At 38.4% G+C, this 26,953-nt stretch overlaps 1 protein-coding gene across 4 annotated transcripts in view; it reads left to right on the forward strand.

Moving 5' to 3' along the window:
- The first annotated feature begins 271 nt into the window (after nucleotides 1-271).
- Nucleotides 272-26,953, forward strand: part of ppp3ca (protein phosphatase 3, catalytic subunit, alpha isozyme) — a 126,995-nt gene continuing 100,313 nt past the window's right edge. The window contains exon 1 of one of the 4 annotated variants that reach the window (XM_012955566.3): nucleotides 272-965. In XM_012955566.3, the coding sequence (XP_012811020.1) occupies nucleotides 908-965 (58 nt within the window). In that variant the 5' untranslated portion in view covers nucleotides 272-907. The remainder of the gene's footprint in view (nucleotides 966-26,953) is intronic. The other 3 variants (XM_012955568.3, XM_012955571.3, NM_001126508.1) reach the window with 3 other exon arrangements.

The following is a 26,953-nucleotide window of genomic DNA, read 5'->3' on the forward strand; positions in this document are numbered from 1 at the left end:
TAATTCATTGACCCGAACCTGAAAATAATCAGACTGGACATAATCATAAATCCGACATTTTTTTCTTTTACACAGCAAAATATCTCAGCTAAATAATCACGTACTGAGGTTATTGTAAAGGGCCACCATACATATATTTACAACAGGCAGCCTGGGCAGGACCACAGTGGTGACCAATAAGGAATGGATTGTAACGGACCAATGAAGTACCCTTACTGATCCACCAATCAATGCCTTCCTTACAGCTAGCTTTCAGATAGCCAAGCATCCTGCTCCAGTTGTCTGTAAATGCTGCAGAGGAATCATTAGTGAGGCTTCTCCCTGCCAAGCTTTTCTACCAGCACTGTGGTTTTCCTCCTCCCACTCCTCCTCCACTTCCTCGTCTGCAGCCAAAGTGACAGGAGAAAGAGCCATAGTAACACCAGCGAGCTTTAGGGGGGAAGGAAAATACCTGAAAGGGTTCCTTTTGCTGATTGATGGGTCGCCAGAGCCAATAGCGGCCCGCGGCAGGGAGCAAGGGGCGGGGTTAGAGTTGTAACCCAAGCTGGGCCGAGGATAGGTTGAGATCTGATGGTGTAGCGCTAGTGCCTTTGCATGTCTGTGTGTGTGTGAGAGAGTGTGTGAGTGCGTGTAAGGCAGAGGCAGTCAGGGAATACAGTGTAGCAGTATCTCTGTCTGGAGATAGGCTGTTGCATTTCAGTGCTAACTGCAGCAAACTGACAGGGATTTTTTTTGGGGGGGAAAGGTTTGGTGATACACATTAATTTTTGTGTTAACGCTGATGACTCATATCCGAGAAAAGGAAGGAAAAAGGTACAACTTATCCCGGACAAGGATTTAAAAGAGAAAAACCGATCCACTGACAGCTGCTTCTTTCTGGCAAGGAGTAGAGAAATCCGTGTGGGAAATGTCTGAGCACAGGGCGAATGAAGCGAAGTTATCAACGTTGGACAGGGCGGTGAAAGGTAAGGAGCAGCGGAATAAAATGGACGTAGGCTCTCCCTGTGTGTGTACATTGGCTGCTGCTGCTAAATGTGCCCGGGTATTGGTGTATCAGAAGGCTGCCATATGGGCATGGGTGGTGGGCTCTGTCTGTGCCTGGCACTGCCGAATGAGGACTGGGGCTCTCCCTAGGTTTTACATTGCAGTATTTTTAGGGAGGGGGAGACGAGAGGAGGGTCAGGGACTGCACAAACCTTGCTCAAGCTCCACTTCCTCCTTCTTAATATACATCCCATATGTCAGGCAATGAGGAACCCCCATGTCTGCTGCCCCAGAGGATATTGCACAAACAGCTATTTTATAGCATTCGCCAACACACCCACACACACACTATATATATATATGTATGTATGTATGTATGTATATATGTATATATGTATGTATATATATATATATATATATATATATATATATATGTATGTGATAGCAAGTGGGTGAATATGGAAGTATCTTTGGGTGTTTGACTTGTAGCCCCTTGGTTAACCATTACTCTATAGCATAAACTGGCAGCTAAAATCGGGGAGTTGTAGTTTAACAGTTGTTTAAGCTGGTTGGATATCTCTACTCTAGCCTTTGGGCATATTAATCACACCTGTGCTTTATTGAACTACACATGTATCCTCTGAGGTATTAATTTAGGGAACATTTACCCCAACTTTGTATGTGTGTATATATATATATATATATATATATATAATACACACACACACACACACCCTTATTGCTAGTGTCCCGGGGAAAGAAACTGTTTTTGACACAAAACAGCCCTTGCAGTCAGTAGTGAAATTAATCATTACCCTGGCACAGGGTGGGGTGGTGTTAGGTTGTAAGGGGAGGATCTTCTCAGCTCAGTCCCTAATCTAGGGCTGATTGCACAAGATGGAGCAGGACTAATATTGCAAATAATTGTGCACATCGAGAGGGTGTTTCATTTGAATGTTACTTTTGTATTGGTGATAGATGTTAAAATACTATGATACAATGCTTGGATCATAAGGTGTTTACATGTCCTGTTTTATCTGCAGGAAAACCCTAAAGGTTCCCATTTCATATCTTGAGTTGAACTACAACACCCAGAGAGCCACAGACAGCCTTAAGCAGTTGTGTAGTGGTTAAATAAAAGCCCAAGGGACACAGGTTGGATATTACTGGCACAGACTTTATAAAACTGGAAATAGCATAGCTCTCCCTTACCATCATTTTGTATAGGATGGTATGTAGCAGCAGTGCTGCAGGAATGACATCTCAGATCAATGCATGTGGGTGGCAGGCAGTATACTGAAATATGCGGATCACCCTCCCCCCCGCTCAATGGGCTTATGTATTATTTTATATAACATTTATTTCTCATTTCATGCTGTTGTTTTCTAAGAAATCTTTTCATTCTCAGTGGCTTGACAAAAATTCCAGTAGAAACAATAGTATACAAGCAAAATGGTTACTATAGGTTGGCCCGGGTAATGACTGCAGGTGTTTGTTGATTTTGTAGGTGTTGAGATAAAAGAACCTGCATGTTGACATTTATATGTAATTATATGTACTGCTCTTGTTTACCAAATGCAGTACATTTTTCATGATATGGTAGTGTTTCTCTGCTCACTGCATTGGGATTCTTACAGTTCTGACATTCCTTCATCTATGGTTATTTCCCCTACCAAGAATGTCCCAGTGTATTTTTTATTTTTATAATATTCTGATAAGAAGGTCCAGTATGATAAGATATTGCTAAGTCTAGCTTTGTAGGTATCTCATTTGCCTGCAAGAAAGTCTGGAGTCCGTACTAATATGCCTAATATATTTTGTTTATTGTGGCTTTGAACTATATCTACCAGAAGCCCTTGTACAGCTGAAGGCTGTCAGTGAGTTGGTACTTTAGTATCTCAAGCACTGCAAATTGCCAATCCATCTCTTAACTCATCCAGCGCCAGCTGGGGCCTTCAGTATTTGTGACAAATCTAATTTTCTGTATTTCATGCTGTTGTATATTTTAACCCCATTTAAAAACAGAAATTACATAATTGCATGTTTAAAATGAAGCCACTGGTTTTTGAAAAATGATGCATTCCAGCGTGCATTAAGGAGGGCTGCAAGTAGGAGCAGTGCCACATTCCTCTCTCCAGTACTGAACTTAACCCTTTATGTCTTTACTAATACATGTGTGAAAGGCACAGAATTGTATTTAAAATAGTAACTGTACGCAAATATCTCCATTATTATCCTCTGCTGTAAAATATGTGTATATTGGAAGTCACCAAGGAGCTATGGCTGTATAGCGACACAAGGCCACAGGCTGTGCTGTTATTCAGATCAGGGTATTCCAGAACTACATGTCCCAGAATAATTCTACCATCTCCTGCCTGCTGACTTGCCAGGGTGGTTCTGGGATTTGTAGTCCTGCAACTGCTGGAAAGTTATATTGGGTTTTATATCCCATGGTTTTAATAGCATTACAAGGACTGTTGTATAGGCACTGATATGTGATCGGCCCTTGCAGATTCTGAATAATTGTTTTTGTACTGACTTGCGTAAATGTGGTAATGCATTTTTTGTTTTCCAATATGTGTATATATATATATATATATATAATATATATATATATATATATATATATATATATGGCTTCACAGTGGTCCCCTTGATTATTTGGAGAGCATTAATGCATATAGAGGTTTCCCATTGGCTGTCTCTGGTATAGGAGACACAAGTTGGGCATCACTGGATTGGTCATACTTATTTCTATGTAGTGGGGAATTTATTTCACACATTGTTATTGGTTAGATTAAACTCAAAACATATCATAGAAATACTTCTGCCCCCCCAACCCTTACTTGAGTTGGGGGCCATAAAAACCTTTTCGGGCCATGCATGTAGCCTGCTGTTTTTACAGGCAAGAACTATCATATTAATCTAAGAATTCTTGAATTGTTGACTTCCTTTTGATGGCTCTACATATATCCATGTATAGATCATAGCAATATGTTTATTTTGATTAATTCAATTTCAGCTCTAGTGATAAGCACCATTTTCATTACAACACAAGTATTGGTTATGCATTCCATATGCAGAAAACATAAGAATTCTCTTCTTGGAATCTAGTATATTACTGTTTACCAATCTGTATTCAGAATGTGTGTACAGGGTTATATATTTATTACTTCAATATTCTAGGAGCAACCAACTAAATTTTAGTAACATTCTTAGTTACAGAATAACGATTCCAATTCTGTTTCATCATTTAGAGCTGTATAAGCATAGTTATGGTTTAAGAATCCAGTAAGGCAAAGGGTGCAGTTTATAATATGAGTAACATTGTTTCTTTGGCAGGATCCATAAATAGAGTGTCACTGTTTGCAGTATAGCTCTAGGTCAGGGATAGGCAAAGGGTGCCACTTTAACTGTTGCAAAACCACATTTCCTATCATGTACTTGCTTAGCTGGAAGAGGCATGCTGGGTGCTGATGTTTCCAGTTATGGGCATGGCACAAAAAACAAACAAACACAAAAAAACCCCCAAAACATATATATAGCATTTGGTTTATATTATATTCTGACTTTACTGTTTTACTATGCTTTGTACCTGTAATAACCATTAAAGAGCTATACCTACCTTTTGATTTTCAAATTCTATGTAGTAAATTAAAAAACTGATATGTTAAATTAACGTTGTCCAACTTTTTTTTTTTTTTTAATGTACTGGCTAAATATCCATTGTACAAAATGTGCAGGGTTTCAGTGAAATAGTTAGGTTTTTTTTCTTTTGTATTAAAGTGCGAACATTGTTTGAAAATAAAAATACACCTTACTGTTAGGTGAAAATTCTTTATGTATTTAAACTAATTAATTAAATAATGAAACTGTACTATGAGTTGGGGTTTAATAAAGCTGGTCTTATACATTTGTCATTACCAGGTGGAAGAAGTGTTTGCATCATGTTTTCATTTACTAAAACAGTTTTTTAAATCTTCACCTTAACTACTCGGTTAAAAACGAGGCATGCCTGTGCTGGTTGCTTGAAAAAAAATAAAGCAGACAGCAGATCTGATGAGTCAGATAATGTCATCAGAGGAGTGCTTGCCTGTTTATCAAGTTAGGCAACTGGCTTCTCTTACACTGTGCAAGTAGAAACCTTCTCTGCAGATATGCACTGGTAACAAAGCAGTAGTATCTAAAACATTCTTCTCTTACTTTACTTCCCAGATTTCTTATATACCTGTAAGAAATTTTCCTTGATTTAGGCTATGGTCATATGTATAAATGCAGGCAGAGAAACAGCCAAACTGCTTGCTTCAGTGTCTGGACTAACAGGCACTGCATCGGCCTGTCTACAGACACATGGAGTAGATTTTGGCACAGAAGTGTGGATGTGTGCATTTTTTTATGCCAAAATCATTTGTGTGTTAGCACCCAGGTCAATGAAGTGCCTTCAAGTACAGGCATTGGTGGAAGTGGAAATTCAGCCCCAGTGTGTACTAACCTTATGCACATTGCAAAAAAAGGTCCCATGCAACTCTCTTTTTAGGACATGTGCTTTCTGCCCTCACTGATTAAACTATGCTAATGTGACATATTGGCTCAGCCATGGTTTCTTAGCTTTCCCTCTGACTGAAGGTTCTTGACTGTGTAAGGTCAGTTTTAGGTATTTTTTTTTTTGTTATACATGCTTTGTGAAGGAATATAATCTAACTTTTTAGGGTGAAGACACACTGGGCTACTAGTAGCAGCTACTTTCCATGGCTACTAAACGCCAGAAAATACCCTGCCATAGACAATACTGAGAATTGCCTCTGCTAAAACACACAGACAATTATCAGTAAATGATCAGCATTGTCTTTTTTAGTAGCCACGACAAGTTGCTACTAGTAGCTCTGTGTGTCTTCACCCTTAGTATGGAATAGTAAGATGTTTATAAACTCTTTTGCTTCTGTCTACCAATATCTATTGTAGGAAGTCATTGCAAACTTGGTGACTCATTAACTGATGACAAAAACTACTTTGAATTTTTGCAGATTCTACTTAAAAAAAAAAAATTGGCTTGTCATCCTGTAGCAAAACAAGTATAATTCTAGTGTCTTCTAGATGCAGCGAAATTGTTGTTGAAAGGTTGCTTTTGTAATCTAGACCATAGGCTAATCTTACATAGACTGTGTTTTGTTTGGTGACTTACCACTTGAATTGTGAAAAATAGTTCCTTAAGTGGTAAGGCACCAAGTCATTGTCTGCTAAGAGAACATGATAAACCCTGCTGGCAATAGGGCAATAACCACCATTCCAAACATACTTTGTCTTTTGAATGTTTGTATGTATGGGGGGTACAATACAAGAAGCATTAAATTTTGCTTTCCAGAGTTCATGGATTGATTTATTGATAGCAACACAGATTTCAATCATTTGCAGTCTTCACAAGAGTTCCCTGACAGCAGCTTTGCAGTAGATGTGTGATTTTCATTATTAATGCTCCTTAGCAGGGCAGTAAAGGTAACTTGTGCTCATATGCTTAACAGGAGTTCTCTTTATGATATCAAAACACAATTAGTATACTCAAGACATGTTTTGGGGAGGATGTAGGTTCCGCAACCCCGAGAAATTATAGGCTTTAATTGCTGAGATGGCTATTTTATGCTATATTATTTGTAGTTGGATACATTATGTGAGAATGAAATGCAGATTATGGAGCAGGAGGGGCTCGCTTGTTTCAGTTCAGCCACAACTTTATTTTTAGCACCCTAAAGCCTCCTTAAAAAGAACACATTTTAAGCTGCAATTATATTTTCAACTGTTTTGTCTTCTACTACATTGGAGTTTACATTCTAACACTGGCAGCTGCTCCTGTATCTTTGGGGGAACTGACATGAGAATAGCTGTTGATACAAAGTCTCTCTTGATGAACATGGCTGCATATTTAGAACAAAGATTTAAATGGGTCTTCCAAAATAATTTCTTTTTTATAATAGTTGTAAAATTATTTGTAAATGTAATTGAATAAAGATCTCTTTTTGTTCTCTGGGCCTGGCTCTTTGGAGCACATTTACTAAAAAACAAACATTTCTCTTTTTTTTTTTTTTCTTTTAAAAACTTGAATAAACTCATTTCTACGAATGTCTGACATTTACTAAAAAGTCTGAACTGAAAAAGTTGCAGAAAAGTCGCAAAAAAAAAAAACCAGCTTCAAAAATCCGAAGCCTCAAAAGTTTCAAAGCAAGGAAAGAGACATCTGCTATTGGCTTCTACATGAACTCTGCAGGTTTTAGCTGGTGAATTGTCAGATTCAGCTCTAAAAAATCTGTATCGGAGAAGAAAAAAATCTGATTTTCTAAATGGCACCCTTAATGTAACAGGAGCCATTTGTCCTTTGTCTTTTCACCGGCTTTAGGCTAATGCCGCACTGGACTGATTCTCTGCCTTTGGATTTACGCAAGCCAATAATCAGTACCTGTGCTGGCATTAGCCTTTCCCTGTGCTTGTACTCAGAGCCATTGCACCAGTGCAGGCACATGGGGCAGATTTCAGCACCAAAAAAAATTTGTGTGTGCCTGCAAATCACCCCCTTGTGCATTAGCTTTAATCAGCTGTCTTGCAATATTCTTTCTGGAGTCTGAATGGAACAGTAACACCGGAATAGTAAAGCTTTTTAAATGCATTTAAATATGATGTACTGTCACAATGCACTGGTTTGATTCAGCAACTCTACTATAGTTTATAAAACAATAAGCTGTTTTGCAGCCGAGGGTAGCCATTTGGTGTAAATAGGGCAAAAAGGCACATTTTTACATATCAGATAACTATGTAGAATCCAGGGGGTTTAGTTCTTACGAAGGAAGATTAATAGGAGACAAATGCTATATATATCTGTCTACAGGACTTTAAGTCCTTTTATAAAGCATTTGTTGGCATTAAATAGTTTATTTGTAAGTGTTGGATGAACAGGTGCAAGTATGAAATGTAAACAGATATATTTAAATTTTTCTAATGTTGCTGGTCCTTTTAAAATGACTGCGTAAGTGACTTAAACAAGTAATCCAGTGCAATATGTTGGACACCCATTCCCTCGAGAGATAAGACTATATAATCAGGGCATGTGCTTGTGTTACGAAGAGGATGCTTCAGGCTGTTTAGTGTAAGTTATGATTGAAAAGTCAACAACGTTGTTTATCCTTTATTACAACTACTATATGCTTTTTGTTGTTTGCAATTGCGCTTAGTTCTGTTTAGTAACAGGTTTTATATTGCTTGAGATCCAGCAATCTTTGGGGGGGGGTTAAAACTGTAACTTTGGTAATTGTATCTGTGCTTGTATGGGACCCTGTTTTATATTTGGCAGGTTTAAAGAGCCAGTTTCATAAGGAGCGCATTGGCACATTGATGCAGTTCTTATCCCACCAGTCTCCATAGGCCCCAGTGGATGATCCAATCACTGACTCTCAGCTTTTGGGCTGAAATCCACTAGTGACTGGCAGATGTCTTTCAAATGAATGGGAAATTGCATGAGCAGTGACAGATTTTTCTTCTGGTAGAGATATACCTACAAAGACAATTCATGCATGGTATTGTAAGATGTAATGGATCCTTGATGGAACAGGTGTTTTTTATGTTAGTCAGTAACTTCCCAAAACTATGCTTTTCTTTTGTTCTTCCCCTCAATCCTGCCTGTCTGTCACTGCTCCCATGACCAAAAAAAAAAAAATTAAACCTGGGAATTTAAGGAGAAGTAAAGGTAAAAACTAAAAAAGGTCTATGTAAATACAGCCATATACCCTCACAGAAACGATGCACTGAGATCTGTCAAAAGAAGAGTCCTCCGTTTGGATTTCTTGTCTCTTTTAAATATGTTCTTGGGGTATCTAACTTCCTCTCTTAGAAAAATCCTTCATTCCTGGGGCCAGAGTCTGCGCAGTTCTCTACTCTCCCCTCTCCTGCTCCTCCCTCCCACAAGAATGCTAAGAACTCTCTCCCCCCTCCCTTAGTAATGTGTGCTCTGAGCTATCAATGGCTAAAGCTGTAGCAGGAAGCTACTTAAAATGGCAGCTGCTGTCTTAAAAACGAAGAAAGCTTCTAGGGCTCTTCACTGAGGTATGGTAATGCTTTTTACAGAATAAATAGTGTTCTAGGTGGCACTAATGTGGCAAATCTATTGGCAGTAAAATGCCAAAATGACTTTCTTTCTCCTTTTAAAGGAGAAGGAACGGCTAATAAAGAGTTAATTTCTAGCTGTAGGCATACCTTCAGTTGTCTCAATAATGCCCTTGAGTCTCCCCATATGTCTCCCATTCAGATGATCAGAAACCAAACAGGAAGAAAAAATGCTGAGCTCTGTAAAAAACAGTTCCCATAATGCCTCACTCCTGCACCAAAAGCAAGACCGGTGTACATGCTCAGTTAGTTAGACTATGAGGAAGCTTCCTGCTGATTGGCTCAGATCCACATTTCTTGGGGGGGAGCAGGAGAGAGCTGAGATCTGGGGGACACAACTAATCTTTTGACTGAGAAGTCAGTGCAGCGTTTCTCTGAGTGCTTATTGCTGTATTTACATAGACCTTTCTGATAAAGCTTACTTAGATTTTACCTTTCTTTCTCCTTTAACATCATCTTCAGTATTTAGGGCAGTGACAGGTAAAGTTTTGTTGTGGGCAGGAAATTCCTGGCCATTGTGGCTGCTGAGAATCGTAAATTGTGTACAATTAATAAATCATTACTGATCATTTTAGAGCTAACAAATGATCACATTTGTTTCAGTGTGGAAGATACTTGCTGGAATCATTAGGTCGTCCATTTGAGTAGTTTGGTTTGATAAATGTGTCAATTCGATAACCTTTTCTTGACAGCCAGGAAAGTCTTGATAAATGGAAAAAAATATTGCTGGCAGTCCTTCTGGTATGCTCAGCATGCCCCATGGATTAATTACCGATGTTTCTCCTTTTTTTAAAAAAATTGTTTACAAATTAATTGCCTTGTTATAAAATTACATATGAATCAAAGTGACCTACTCTAAACACTTTGGGAACCCTTTCTGCATTCCAACCCATAAGAAAGAAGAAACTTTTACAATTATCTCCTTTTCAATTTCTGAAATGTCAGCCTCCTAAAGGACAATGTCAATTACCTTCTTGTGTGCTTGCTTCTGAATACTTGCAATACATGAAGCCCTTTTATTATATTCAATTAATTTTAGACTTTCTTGATAGCTAGTCTTCATTGTCTTTACCTACTAATAGCTCTCCTAACTGTGTATAGTCCTGACACAGACTTATAAAATTTCTTATTTGAAATGTGTAAAATAAACATGTCATCTCCTTATTACTTAGGGGCCTTTTACATACCTTGCCTATGGCCAGAAAGTAGAATAACTTGCTTTTGTTTATTTGTGCCACTGGAAAGGACAGAATAGCTGTTTCTGAGAATTATTGTCATATTGTGTTTCAGTATGACTCTTAGAATTTTTCTTTTTGGAAACCTGTTTTTCAAATTGTCATCTTGAATTGCTTTAACTTCTACACTTGCCATGTCTTCTTTTTCTGTTGGCTGTTTCTGGACATGTTGCTCTCAGTATCGGCTTTCTCTGTGGTGTCTCAAACTTGATCACTTTTGAACTATTTCTGTTTTCCTAACCAATTTTAGTAACAACAAAATAAAAGCTTCTATGCCAGAGCTTTACAAAATCCTGTACATTAGGCAAGGCAGATAATAAAATGTTTGCGTGTTCCTGTCTCGAGGATGAGAAGCTTTAGGGTAGGCAGTGTAAGGTTGAGTAAGGTATGTTAACAATACCAAGCTACCAAGAATGACTGGAAAAAAAAAGTGTCTCAACTGTTAGGGTGGCCATCCGCTAGCTGATCCTGCATGGTATTTGATCCACGGACCAAAGGTATTGCCATAAAAATATTGCATGTCTGAGACTCTTTTTATTTGGAAGTTATCTTCGCTATACAGTTAAAATAATGCCAGTACACTCCTCCTCCATCATGTCCTGAGATCAGATTTCTAAAAGCATGCCTTGGGAACTCACTGCAGATTGCAGTTTGTTTGTTTCTTTACTGTAAACACTGTTCTGTAGCATAGAACCATCTCTAAACAAAGGGTGTTCTGGAATCTGCCTTCCGGAACTTGTTAAACTACAAATCACCGGTAAGGCAGCTGGATACATTTAGGGGTGTATTTATTAGCACTGGAGACGAGCATCACTGGTGATGTTGCCCATAGCAAGTTAGAAAACCAAAGCAAAGATCCGATCGGCTGCTATGGGCAACATCACTGGTGATGCTTGTCTCCAGTGTTAATAAATACCCCTCTTAGTCCTGGTTTAACATAAAAGCTTGAACATCACAGATGTGACCATTGTTATATATGCTGTGTATACTCTACACCTTATATTTTAATAATCTTTGTTTAAAGTCTTTGGAATGTTTTTTTTCTTTAATGCAGTTGACTTTTTGTCTGTCTTTGCATATTACAGAACTTAAAACTCAAAAGCATCAGAAGTATTGACTTATAAGTACCTTTCCATTAATGTTTACAACACAAGTGAACTTGGAAATTGTTTGGTCCGCTAGTCTGTTTTTTTTCCCCCTCACTGGCTATTCCCTTTATTACAAAATCTCAAAGCTCGCAATTACACAAAAATTGTTGCACATTAACACCATTCACAAAGATGATTGTACATATACATACTTTTTGCTAATGTGCTGGTGCACTAAATGTACAAAATACAAGGAGCAAGGAATCAAATGAGTCCATCTGCCTTGAAGGAGGAACAACTTACTGGGTTCCTTCACAATCAACTGACTTGCACCTAGTAAATCACAGGCTAACACTCATTGTCTAATAAACATTGTTAATGTGATTTATTAAGTGAATCACAAGCACGCAGAATGGATACATGTATTTGACCACAAGCTGCAACAATATTATTCTGGTAAAATGACTGCATTGCTGGTACAAATACAGTAGTAATTGCGCCTATTTTTGCATCTAGATCTTTTTCTGATATTTACACCCTAGTATGACAGTAAATCAGTAAGGTAATTCAACATATTGCATTTGAACCTACAGTTGTGCCTAGATAACCAATAACATTCTGTGTGCTTTAGTAGTTTTCAAATGTTATTAAAGAAGGCACCTTTAGGGAGTTCATTTAGGGCTCTGGCACACGGGGAGATTAGTCGCCCGCGACGCTGCGCAGGCGATTTCGGCAAATCGCTAAAAATGCCTCGCGCGGCAACTTCGGCGATTTGCCAAAATCGCCTGCGCAGTGTGTGCCATCCCACCAGCGACTTACATTTTCGCCGGTGGGATGGTAGTTAGGGGAGATTAGTCGCCCGTGACAAGGGAGATTTGTCGCGGGCGACAAATCTCCCCATGTGCCAGAGCCCTTAATAGGTTCAATTTTGTTTATTAAGATACAACAATATACCAGGTGTTGTTTTTTGAAATATTTGCTGACTTGTAGTTGCCAGCCGTCAAAAGCAACCAAGAACTTTTGCGTTAAAAGTTGTCCTGTTCATCTTAAAGGGAATACTGTCTTTGGAAAACATGTTTTTTTCAACACATGCAGATTTTTTTATATTTCATTTTGGAATTTCACATAGGGCTAGCCATATTCTTCATTTCCCAGGGTGCCACAGCCATGGGACCTGTGCTCTGATAAACTTCAGTCACACTTTACTGCTAAACTGCAATTAGGAGCAGTTCTCACCCCCCTCTCAGCAGCTGATCAGCAGAACAATGGGAAGGGAGCAAGATAGCAGCTCCCAGTACATCAGAATAGCACTCAATAGTAAGAAATCCAGTTCTGGCTTGGGACTCCTCCAGTTACATGGGAGTAGGAAAAAAAATAGGTTATCTGAAAGCAGTTTTAATGTGTAGTGCTGGCTGAGCTTAGACTCAGGCACAATGCACTGAGATGGCTGCCTACACACCAATATTACAACTAAAAAATGCATTTGTTGGTTCAAGAATAACATTTTAAATGGCAGAGTAAATTATTTGCTGTGTAAACAGGGTCATTTAGAAATAAAAAGTACCCCATAAAAATCATGACAATATCCCTTTAAAGTTTTATCTTTCTTACTTGCCTTTTTTTTCTTCAAATCGCCTATTTTTTTATTTTAGGTGTTGTAGTGTATGTTTGTAGGGCCTTTTTGGGATTTACTTTGTTTGTCATGCTTTGAAATGTTTTAAAAGTGCAGACAGATGTTTAATATTAAATTTTGAAATTTCACGTGGGGCTAGCCATATTCATATTCCTCATTTCCCAGGGTGGCACAGCTATGTGACTTATGCTCTGATAAACGTCAGTAAAGCTGGCCGCACACATGTGGCGATTTTCGATCTTTCTTGTGACCATCGTTCCAACCCTCCACTGACAGGGCTTAATCGGCAGATATGGAGGTAGAAACAATAGGATTTCTACCTCCTTCTGTCGATTTAGCCCTGAAGGCAGATTTTGCTCAGGTGCCTTCAATGGCGCCCGATCAAAATCTTTTAACCCGCCCGATCAGTGAGTCGACCGGTACCGAACCAAGGTTTTGTATGATATTATCGGTGCGTGTATGGCCAGCTTTACACTGTAGTGATATCCCTGTCCTCCATTTCCCCCCTCAGCAGCCGATCAGCAGAACAATGGGAAGGTAGCAAGATAGCAGCTCCTAATATATATCAGAATAGCACTCAATAGTAAGAAATCCAAGTCTGGCTTGGAACTCCTCCAGTTACATGGGAGTAGGAGAAACAATAGGTTACCTGAAAGCAGTTCTAATGTGTAGCGCTGGTTCATTCTGAAAGCTCAGACTATTGCTGCCTACACACCAATATTACAACTAAAAATAATAGGTTCAAGTATAACATTTTAAATTGTAGTGTGAAATATTTGTTATGTAAACAGTGTAATTTAGATATAAAAAGTACACTGTCACCAGACCTAAAAAGTTCATATATTGCCTTCCCCGCCTCTATGCCTTAGGCACTTTCTATTCAGCATCTGCTTTCATCCTGCTGCCTCGCCATCTAATTTTGTAGCCAGTGCATGGGAATGTCCACCATTCTAGCTCATAAAATATTGGCATAATTAAAAGCTTACCTTAAAGGAACAGTAACACCAAAAAATGAAAGAGCTTTAAAGTAATAAAAATATAATGCACTGTTGCCCTGCACTGGTAAAACTGGTGTGTTTGCTACAGTAACACGGGGGCAGCCATTCAAGCTGGAGAAAAGGCACAGGTTACATAGCAGATAACAGATAAGCTCTGTAGAATACAATAGTGTTTTATCTGTTATCTGCTATGTGCCTGTGCCTTTTCTCCTTTGAATGGCTGCCTCCATGGCTACATAGCAGCTTATTTATATAAATTATAGTAGACTTTCTGAATTAAACACACAACTTTTACCAGTGCAGGGCAGCAGCACATTATATTTTAGTTACTTGTATACACTTTCATTTTTTGGTGTTACTGTTCCTTTAAAGGAGAAGGAAAGGCTAATAAAGAGTTAATCTCAAGCTGCAGGCATACCTTCAGTTCTCTCAATAGTGCCCTTAAGTCTCCCAATATTTTTCCTGTTCAGCTGATCAGAAGCCTCATAGGAAAAGAAAAACGCTGAGTTCTGAAAAAAATTCCCATAATCCCAAGCTGTTGCACCAAGACTGGTGTACATGCGCAGTTTGTAAGACTATAAGGAAGCTTCTTGCTGATTGGCTTAGATCCACATTCCTAAGGGGGGGGAGGAGAAACAAAGAGACCACAAATCCTTTTTCTTTTGACAGAGAAGTAGTGCAGCATTTCTGTGAGTGCTTATGGCTGTATTTTCATAGACCTTTCTGATAAAGCTTACTTAGTTTTTACCTTTCCTTCTCCTTTAATAACAGTGCCCACAAAATGTTGTTTTGTTCTGTAGCACTTTTGACAAGATTGCATTTTTATCTGTAAGCTGGAAAAAGTCACAAGAAACTAATAATTAAAATGCTATAAATAATGAAATATTAATAGAATACTGAAAAGTTGATTAGATTGCATCCATCTAGCATATTGGCAATAATTTAATGTGATTATCCTTTAAATTAGCATTTTTCATTTGCTGCCTTCCAAATGTAATTTCTACGTGTACGACAAAAATGAAAGTTTAAACAGATTTGTAATACTTTGTTGCTCTTTCTAAACAAGGTATTTTATGTTATCCATGGGAATTCATTGTCATTTTCTAGGAAATGTTGTGGTTAGCAAAATGTAACTCTTGGTTGTATTAAAATTTAGCAATTTCCTGTACCTTTTTTTTGATCTCATTGTTAATGTGTAGAGTGCCAACATAATCTTTTACTCAACAAAAACATTTTTCAATTTTCAAGCAGATTTGTAACAATGGTTTATTGTATAAGTTTCATTATATTAGAAGTAAAGGCTAAATCACCGGGGGGTGCCAAATGTTAGGTGACCGCTTATGTGATATAGGAGAAAACAGCACTGGCACAGGGTATATGTGACCATCTTCCTCCTTTCTTCAACACCGGCCAGGGGTTTCAGGTAAGTGAATTGTGATTTTGGCACCCCCCGCAGTGATTGTACCTTTCCTTCTTTTTTAGGCTAATGTCCGATAGAGTGATTTAGTTGCCTGTGATAAATCTCTGCTACGGCAAGCAACTAGCCACTCCAAAATTCCTTTCCACCGGCAACAATAAGAGTCACTAGTGGAAAGGCCTATGCATTGCTTCAACCTTCTGAAGCCGCGCAAAGTTACAGGCAGTTGCAGGCAACTTCGCGTGACTTGGAAAAGCCGAAGTGATGCGTTGGCCTTTCCTTCAGCCACTCCTATTGTTGCCAGTGGAAAGGCATTTCGGAGCGGTTAGTCACCCACGAGCAGAGATCAATCATGGTTGACTACATCACTCCATCAGACATTAGCCTTATGAGCTATGTCTGCAAGGCTTACCTTTTTGGTTATTAATAAGACAGGTTCTTGCTCACTATACAATCGGTTGTTAAGACCAAATTATACATTTGTATGCTTATTATAAATTTGATCTGGATTCTCACTTGCACCTTAAAATACTAAATTATGCATCCAGTGTGCTCTGGTTTAAACACATACAGGATCTCACATTTATAGATGCACATGCAGCAAGAGCGTATGCTGTTTGATTTTGGAATAAACATTAACCCCAGGATATCCTAAAAGGAATCTAACAGTAGAAGAATTGGCAGGTATGCTGACTGTTTCCAGGAATTTTATATGGATAATTTCCTGCTGTTGCTGCTGGAGTATGTTGTGAGAAATTTTTGTTCTTGTTATACAGGCTTATTTAACAACACTAGGTATATTTGTCTCTGGGCAGTAACCCATAACAACAAATCAGTGATAACTTTGTTCAGCCAGCTGCACACAAAACAATGAAAACAAAAATTTGGTTGGTTGCCATGGGTTACTGCTTGGGTACAAATTTACAAAGTGTTGGTAAATTGTCCCTCTCAAGTCATGGTGGTATTTTTTACTGTATGGGCAACTTGTAATTTAGGCCACAAAACTTTTTGTTTTGTTGAGATTGGAGTATGGTCACATCTAATACACCCTTGATTTAATATTCCTTAAAGTCAGAACAACTTCTTTTGTCTGCTCTGCTAGAGAACCTGCAGGTGTTTGCTGTACAGCAGACAACATGGACCTCATGCAAAGATTTTCTTTATTATCTTGATAGATTGAATGGTGATTTAGGCAGCAATGAGTTGAAACCAATTCCACCGTATTTATGGTGTAAAGCAGGAATCCCTTTCTTACTCGTGAGCCACACTCAAATGTAAAAAGACTTGGAGAGCAACCCAAGCATCCTAAAAGTTCATGGAGGTGCCAAATACGGGCTAAGATTGGCTATTAGGCAGCCTCTATGCACACTATCAGCTTTCAGGAGGCTTTATTTGGTAGTAAATCTTGTTTTTATTCAACCAAATCTTGCCACCAAGTCAGGAATACAAAAATAACTACCTGGTTTGGGGGCACTGAGCGCAACATCCAAGGGATTGGTGAGCAACATGATGCTCTGTGGTGTGCCATAGGGACACCGTGTCCTCTACAGCGGTCAAAATCCATGCAAGCTTCTATATAATGCAACATTCTCATGCTATGCCTGCCTCAGTGCCTACTATGCATATACAGTGAGAATACTGTATTACACAGCTTCTCATTAATAGGTAGGGTCATTTTTGTTGCTGCAGCCCTGATCCAAGAGCGCCACACAGCCTATAAGATGTTAGAGGCTAACCAAATCAAGCAATCGCCAGAAAATTATTTTTTTTAATAAATGTGCCCTGTACTACAGGTACGGGATCCATTATTCAGCAACCCACTCTCCAGAACACTCCAGCACGGGGCCACCATCTCCAATAGATTCCATTTTAATCTAATAATTTTTTTCCCAGTATTATTAAAGCAGTACCTTGTAGTTGATCCTAACAAAAATATAATTAATCCTTATTGGAGGCAAAACAATCCCATAGGGTTATTAAACGTTTAATTTTTTATTTTTTTTTAGCAGATTTAAGGTATGGAGATCCAAATAATGGAAAGAATGTTTATCCAGAACCCTTATCCTTAACCAGGTCCGAGCATTCTGGATAACCGGTTCCGTACATGTATATTCTTTCACAATACTATCAACACTACTTTAATAGATGTGTCCCACCAATACCATTTCACAATCACCTATGTGCCTTTTTACCAGCTGCCCTTGCCATTCAATTTTTCTGGTCTACTAAAGGCTCAGTAGATTAGACCCAGTAGCAGCACAATGATTCTCTTATAAACTATTGACTATGCCAGTGCTGTCCAACTGGCGGCCCGCGGGCCGCATGCGGCCCGCGACCCCCCTCTGTGTGGCCCCCCACCTGTCTGGCTGCTTTGATGGCTTACTCTTGTGTAAGCTTTAAATGGTATCAGTACTGAGATTAACTGCCCCCCCTGCATGGTTCTCACCTCAGATTCAGGCTGTAATCCCTCTGTATTGTTTAAAAATGTAATCCCCTGTGTTTTTCACACCTTTTAATCTCTGCATTGTTCTACCCCTGCAGTGTTCACACCTCAGGCTCAGGCTGTAATCACCCCCATTGTTCCCCTGTTCACACCTCAGGAGCAGTAGAAACCCACAAATAATCCCTGCACACTACAAAAAGAACATATACTGAGGTGGTACTGCAATTAAAAAGTTTTTTAATATATAGTTATTGTGCAGACTGTAGGAGCAGTGCCAGCATTGTGTCACTGTAGGCTGCCTGTGTGTGCCATACACACAGGCATCATAGGGCAGGCAGAGTATGGCACACACAGGCAGGGTAGGGAAGGCAGAGTATGGCACACACAGGCAGAGTATGGCACAAACCAACCAAGAATAGCAAACACAGTGAAAGTATGGCACACGCAGGTAGGGTAGGGAAGGCAGAGTATGGCACACACAGGCCAAGTATGGCACAAACCAGCCAAGTAACGCACACAGGCAGGGTAGGGAAGGCAGAGTATGGCAGAGTATGGCACACACAGGCAGCATAGGGAAGGCAGAGTATGGCACACACAGGCAGGGTAGGGCAGGCAGAGTATGGCAGGTTTTTGCTGTACTACAACCATTAATATGGGTATGGTCATGTGATAACATGGGTGTGGTTTCAAGTGGGTGCGGTTTCAAAAAGGGGAGTGGTCAAAACTGGCTTCCATTATCGGCCCTCCACCACGTAGGTCGGAAAAATTCCGGCCCTTGGTACAACAGAAGTTGGACAGCACTGGACTATGCCTTAAATCAAAAGGATTCCCTACTAGTGGGGTACTCACCCCACTAGTTTTTAATAGAAGGTAAACAAGAATATATTTTACACTGTTCATTGTATCTAAATACTGTATTTGCCAGCAAACCGTATCTTTGTGATACATATTTTCTTTTACTTACAGAAAATAGAAAAGAAATCTCTTGACTTACTGGATTTTCAGTTTCACGAGAGACAAATGTCCTCCATTTTAACCTATGCTGTTCATACGTGCCTATATTATTTTAGTCTATGTAACATATGCTTACTAAAATTTTATAAATAAAGAATATACAATAAAATAGACAAAAATATATTTGTGATTGTGTAGGGGTATAATACTATTATGGGCTTTTGAAACAAATAACCTACAGAGAGTTAACTTTGTTTGCAGGGACAAAGAGTTCACAATAAAAATTTTCATTATTATCCTATTACATAGGATAATGATCTGCTCTTTATATTAAATGATAACAGGCCATAGCTAGTGGAAGGGGGGGTTATTTATACAGAGACTTCTCCGTGAACTGCTGATTTGTTTAAGTTTTCTCTTTGAGACCAGGAAGTTGAATGTGGCTTTAGTTTCATTTTCAGATGTAATCCTATTAAGAGCAAGAAATAACAAAAACCATAATTATTTCTTAATAAAAGAATAGGCAAAAAGTATTTTCAGTAAAAGCCTTATTCATTGCATCAAAATTGAAAAAGGAAATATGCTGTCCCTTTCAAAATCTTAATTTTTCTCAAATACCCAGGTGGCCGATTATTTATGGGTATAGTACACCTCAAGTCATATATAAAACATGAGAGAAGTAATGAGCAACATGCAACGTTATTGAGCTTGCTCCATGTGGATACTTATTATGCTGCAACCAAAAGGTGTAAGATTTCCATCAAGGTGGTACCCCGGAGTGAGATATACTGTATATGTATATAATACACAAGAGCCATGAATATCCTGTAAATCGTATTCATATGAAATGGTGCTTGGGGATGCCATCAGTCATAGTTGTTGCTTAGTGATTTTTAGTATAATATATACTCATTATTATACAACACTAGCAAGTTACGCAGTGCTGTACATTAACTAGTAACAAACAAGGTCTTACAATTATTTAATTAAAAAGAGTTAAAGAATAAAAATATTATCAGGGCCCTCCTCAATTTAGTATAACTAGAATACGAATTATAGTGCTATATTATTACTGCAAGTTTCCCCAAGAGTCTCAGTGCAATTTTTGCACTGCTCCCCCTCCCCCCCCCAACCCTCCTTACTAATAAGTATGGTGGAAGCGGCAGAGGTGAACTTGCTCCTTACTACAGATACTTCTGCCACTGATGATACTGACTATCTCTGATTAGTTTACTGCAGCTCTGGTCACCTATTTGAACCAATCAATGGGAAACTGCTTAACCAATCAACTGCTCACTTGCTTAAAAGCAAACATCTGATTGATTGCTATGGGTTACTGCATCTGGTCAGACTGTGTCTTGTATTACTTATGGAGGCATGTTGTATAATTGTCAACAAAATGTGACATACAGTAAATAGAACCTCTTGGCACCTATGTGTCACATGTTGTTTGTAGATACCTGAATCTTCATCAATAAATAGTAGTAGTTCTTATTTGATACAGATAAAATGATAGTAAAAAGATAGTATCTAAAAAAAAATTGAAGATATTTTTTTTTTAATTCTATCAAGATTTGTTTTTGTCCTCTTAATATCTAACAGTTTTTTTTTTTTTTCAATTTATAACAATAAAAAGAAATGGTAATGAGCAGAGCTTCACACAGTAATCTTAGTAATTGTAATGTTCCCTGCTAATGCTGTGTACTGCCTTATTCTAACATAAGAAAGCTGTAATTGTAAGATTACATAGCTGGAGACAAATCATACCTAATGAAGGATTGGGGCAAGATGGGAGGCAGCACACTGAACTTCAACTGTCTAGAACAACAGTGGTGAGAGATTACATTACTTGCTAACTGGTAAATACATGCTTAAAGGATGGTTTCTTGTTGGCATTTTCAGTGTTAAAATGGATAATAAATACAAATAAAGCATTTTTTTTTTGAGTTTATGCTTTCATGTATAAAATATCTAATATCACTTATAAGCCTGGAAAAGTATTTTGCTTGACACAATAAATCAATGGGGTCCCCCCTGTGTTGAATAGCATCCAAGCGCTGGCTTGATTTGCTTTGTAGTTTAAAACCATTGTTGAGGAAGACACATTTGCTTACTGGTATTTCCTCTTCTAAATCTGTGTTGATTCACTGTGTGTTGTATTTTCTTCATGCAGTAAATAGACAGGATAAAATTAAACAGATATAGGATCTGTTATCTGGAAAGCCATTATCCAGACCCCTTATCTGAAAAGCTCCAGGACCTAAGCGTTCTTGATAACAGATCACATACCCATTCTCCCACTTGCTATACAAAAAAGTGATGTGCTACATTTATGTTAATGTGTTTGCAAACAAAAAGCATGTATCCTTAAGATGTGTTTACTGTGCATGGCACGGGAGGATGAACTGTACATGCTGTGTTCTGTCTCTAAAGTTATCAGGTTATGTTGTTCTTGCATGTGTCTGCTCTGTGCCAGTATCGGCTCCTTTGATAATATTTATTTGGCCATATTTAAAGGCACCCAAGGGTCTGTTTCTAGGCTGGCAACTTTAGAGGCACTGACCCCTGGGGCTTATATGGTAAAAGTTAACGGGATAAAAAGCCATTTGCAGGATACTTGCAGCTAAATCCAGTGGTGGGGCTGAAGGGGAGTACTGTACCTTGTTCCTCTGCCATTTGTGAGGGAAGGGAGCAAATTGAGGGCTGAGGTAAAAAATAAATAACTCTGATCCTGGCTATTCAGCATTTGGGCCAGATTTTTTTTATCTTTTTGCATTTAATACTGCCTTTAGGGCTCTGGCCCACGAGGAGATTTGTCGCCGGCGATTTTTAAAAGAGCGATTTGGCGACAAGACGCCAATGCTAAATCAATGGAAATCACCAGCGTCAAAACATACGAGGCTACTTCAAATCGCCTGCTGTTTCAAATCGCACACAGACCCTTTTCTGAGCGACTTGAGTAAACATGTGGGAGGGGTAACTGTTGAGTGTACCATGGGTAGCAGATCGCCTGGAGCTCAACTCGCATGAAATCTCTTCGTGGGTATTGTCGTGGCGACTTGTCGCCAAAGCGCCAGGGGGAAAAAACGCAGGCGACAAATCTCCTCATGTGCCAGAGCCCTTAAAGTTCAGAATCTTATCAGCTGTTGACATAAAAGGTCTATCTATCACCATTCAGTGATAGTGCTTCTCATTTTTGCCTACCCCTGTTTTTTGTTAAGGGTAGTAGAGGTCAAAATGCCCATGTGTCACAGATAATATCCTTCTTCTGTCTGAATGGCCAAAGGGAGAAAAAATTTGCTAACCTGCTTCAGACTGATCTGTTTAGCTGTATAATTTGTGTGAACAAACCTATGCACCTTAGTTTCTATGTACTCATATGAACTAAGGTACATAATGTGCATAAACAATAGATTTGCCTAATGGTACATTGTTGGTTTTTTCCCTAGGCATTTTTGACCTAGACAGATGGGCATCAAAATTATTGAATTCTCTTAAGAGGTTTTTCAATGGTTAAAATGTTGAGATCTGCCAATAGCTGCCAAATTGGGCTTCAAAACATCCAAATTGTTGTGGGTTTTTTTTATTATTATTTTGCAAAATCCTGCAAATGTGTTAAATCTTCCATGTCTTCATTTGTAATAATCAACAGGAAAACTGCTTGTTTTCGCCCTAATACATAAAATGTTGCCAAGCAACATTGCAGAAAAAATCAGAAGCAAAGAGTAGATTCCACTAAAGAGCTTTTCTTCACCATTTTGCAAGTATCAAATCAGTCACAGCTCGGTAGTAAATGGAATCATTACCATTTAGATGAGCCTAAGGAAAGCAGTAAGCTATAGCTGCCTTTTTTATGTTAATCTGCTCAATATGTATACATATATAAACCATTGAAAATTTGTGATAAATGTATATTGGAACATTGTTTAGAATTGCATTTTCTTTTATTGAGAAAAAAAATTATTTTAAGGATAGCATGCCCTTTAAAACATGTTATATTTAAAAATCAAATATCATAGTATGGTATATACACTGCTTCCTTCCATTCTACTGATGTGCCTTCACTAGGCTATTAAAAAGGTACCACTTCAGTACCCCAAATCTTGATACATGTCTGGTAGTTCTGCAAGGTATCTTTCTATTGAGCTGAGCAAGCTTGTATATTTTATAATCTGCTAAGAGAGATTTAATTTTTATTATAAAAAAAGGTATGTTCTTTGCACTAGATATTTTTAATTTTTATTTTGGGGGTAATGAGAAGTGTGTTTGTTCATCCACATCATCCTCTTTGCATTACTGCACCGTTGTTAGAAAACTGAAATTTTAGGGAGAAATGTAGTCACAGTATTGTAATTCAGGGGATCAATAAAAAAAAAACAATACTAAAATATTGAAATAAAGTAAAATATTGCATGTAAAGTTACTCTATATTTGTTGTATTTTTAAGCACTGATATATTATGCAGAGCTTTACACAAAATTGTTAAATAATTCCTAGGCCCTGTCTGGGCAGAGGTTACGTTCTATGTTCCCTATCACATATACACAATATTTTATCTGGAACACAATAACAAATATGTTTCTGTCTAACACTAGGCCCATCCTCATCCCTAGGGGCAGAGCATATTTTTGGTATCCTTTGTGGAGTGCCCCCAATCAACTGGTTTGTTAAATGTTATTTCAAATACTGTTAAGTGCAATGTTTACAATTTGTCTGATAGGTTTGTGTTATGTAGTACATTATAAAAAGCTAGGTTAACAGATATTATATAATAAAAATCCTAACCAATATCATTTTGACAGGTTTGTTTCCTAACTAAAGTACCTCTGAGAAATACTTTTTTTTTTTTTTGCGTGGAAGCCTCTCTCTGAGCATTACTTTTAATAGAAAGGAAACCAGACTCCTTGTGAACAGCATGGCAAGCAGTGTGCAGTCTGATGAGCACTTGGTGCCCTTTTCCCAGTGCTGACACTGAACAGGTGCCAAAGTCACAAGGAGATCATCTTCCACCACACTGCAGTCCTACGATTCTTAGACAATACAGGCCAAGATTAAGTAATACTAGCAGGGCAGAATATTCCGACAATTGCTAACATGATTTGAAAAGCTAGTACTTCCCTGTAATGTACGGGTAAATTGAATGGAATGTAATAATCCCACTTATTGTACAGCGCTGCAGAATATGTTGGCGATTTATAAATGTTAATAATAAAAATAATTGTGAGTTACACTGTAGCAAATAACGGAATTAAAATACTGGAAAACAGATTGCAAAAAGTATTGCAATTGAAACTTAATAAAAGTTAATAAAGCACCAACATATTCTGTAGTGCTGTTCAGTAAATGAGTATTTACATTAAACACACATATTTACATACAATGCAGCCAATAACAATACAAGACGTTTAAAAGGGCCCTGTCCAAAAGAGCTTATAATCTAAAAATGAAACCGTCTTTGGCACTGGGAAAGATGCAGTTCTGATGTTAGAATAAATTCATTTAAAGGGTACATATTGGGGTTGTGGTTTTTTTTTGTTTTTTTTTAATGACCCCCACAAGTGCTTAAACACCCACACTGGGAGGGAGCTCTCACTGTGGGTGGCCATGTTGCTACACTTAGCAGAGTGTCATAGGCTTTGCATGTTATATGCCCCCCTCACTGAATATGGCTGCCTGTACTAGAAATTCCCTCCAAGCGTGGCTGGTGAAGCACGGGGTGATTTTTTTTGCTTTTTTAAATGCCCCACCAATTTGCAGTACCTCCGGTGGGGGTACCAATTTTTTGATGGTAGGTGCACATTAAGTGCTGTCGCACAAACTTATCTTAGCTTGCATACTAAACAGTATTCTATGGCTTTTAATTCACAAAATAATTTAATGGGTCATACTGTGTAAAGGTAATAGCCATTAGTCTTTTCAGTATATCTTCTATTTTTCTAGCACAACCCATCATTTATTTTCAGTGTAAAATGTTGATAAAGTGTTTTGTGTTGAGGAATAATATTCTCCATGCAAGCTCTTACTTAAAATTCTGTTTATGACCACATATGGATGGGTGTGTTCTACTGCTGTAGTAGCATCATATTTGTTATACAGTTGTAATTACTGTAGCTCTGGGCTTCCCTAGAGAATCACAATCAAGGTATCTGAAAATAACCAAAAGAGCTTTTAGGAGATCAGTCTGAGCTTAATTTTCACTGTTGCGATGTGGTAGCTTGTACTTTATACTGTTTCTTTTCTGTGTTTCACAGCTGTGGTTGTTGGACTTTTTTAGTTCAAGCCCCCTTAGTGGTTTAGCCTTTGCTCATTGATGACTGTCCCCTAAGTTGTGCAAGGATTTATTGTTTCTTAAACTGTAAACTTAACATCACTTGTGAAATAACATGGTCCCCAGTTTCGTGTTATGCTTTCACATCAGTGCAGTGAAAATCTGGTTAAATTCTGACTTTTTAGTCCGCCCATGAATTTGCAGGGGCCTGCACTTTTGTGTGTGTGTGGTTGAACTGTATGGAATCTGATAGTTAAGCTTACAGACCAAATAATAACAGACTTTTGTATGATCTTTTGGGAGAAATCAATGTGTAACTGTAATATTGATTATTAGGTTTGATCTTTATAAGCAGTTATAAAACAGAGTGCCCGCAATATCTTGTTAAGTTCTAATAAATATATAGCTTGTGAGCAACTGATATAAACATTTACAGGTCTGGTATAGTGGCTGAATATGTAAAACATTATCCTCTATATTATCCTCATATGCAAACTAGGTTACAAAGGGGACAAAGGCAACTGCATGCAAAGCGCACAGTAAAAACTTTAACTTCTCTGTTCATGTTTTCTCCGTACAGGGGCACCAGCCCGGGGTACGAGGTAAGCGATTAAAGTCACTTGGGGGTGCCTAACATTTGGGCGCCCCCAAGTGACTTTGCCTTTCCTGCTGCTGAGCTTAGATCGTCTTGCCCAAAGCTAAACAACCTCATTGTCCATGGTCAGTCATAAAGAGAGCAGTTTGATCCATCTGTGTAGGTTTAGTTCATCTATGAATGTTTTCATGAGGAGGTAAAAATTTCAAACGCAGGCTGTGAATTAGCTGACACAAGGAGAGGGACTGGCAAACCATCCCAGGAGAACACTTGATAAACAGCACTTGTCATTAGCATACAAGAGGTTTAGAAATCTCTAAACAAATGGCAGCATTGAATTCCTGACCTAAAAATACTGCTAGCATCCCTAACACACTGCTTTTGAGCTGTGCTCGCCTCTGACAGACAGGACTATGTTGTCTATCATTACCAATTATACCTCTGTAAGATGACAACGTTGCCCATAGTAGCTTCCTATTGTGTCTCTCTCTCTCTCTCTCTCCCCCTCTCTCCCCCTCTCTCCCCCTCTCTCCCCCTCTCTCCCCCTCTCTCCCCCTCTCTCCCCCTCTCTCCCCCTCTCTCTCTCTCTCTCTCTCTCTCTCTCTCTCTCTCTCTCTCTCTCTCTCTCTCTCTCTCTCTATCTATATATATATATATATATATATATATATATATATATATACACAGCTGTAGTAGAAAGCACTCACGGCTTCAATTGTTCAAAAATATCAAAAAAAGTTTTTATTGCTCCACACTCACATCGACGCGTTTCGATCCACAAGGGACCGTCGTCAGGATAATACCCAGAAGTGGCCACGGTGTTTAAATAGTGCATACAACCAATCATTATACAAACCCAATTAAACATGATAATATATCCAAATTCATACCCTCCCATCTAAAGGGGAAATAACAGTGCTGATTTATATACATATCTATCATAACATTTCCCTCGTATTAATCAAAAAACGTGATTAAAAAGTGAATAAATAGTGATTAAAACAAATAGAGATCATATATAAATTTTCAAAAGCTTCGCAATCACCTAGGCATCATAATTAGTCAGGGGCTAACCAGAGGAGAATAAACTTTCCATCTGGAATAAGACAAAAGATAAAAAATATAAATTTTTTGTCAAAGAATACAAATTTGTAGATGCACACTAGATCACTAGGGGCTAACCAGAGGAGAAT

Source organism: Xenopus tropicalis, chromosome 1 (genome assembly GCF_000004195.4).
Source record: "Xenopus tropicalis strain Nigerian chromosome 1, UCB_Xtro_10.0, whole genome shotgun sequence".
Classification (NCBI taxonomy): domain Eukaryota; kingdom Metazoa; phylum Chordata; class Amphibia; order Anura; family Pipidae; genus Xenopus; species Xenopus tropicalis.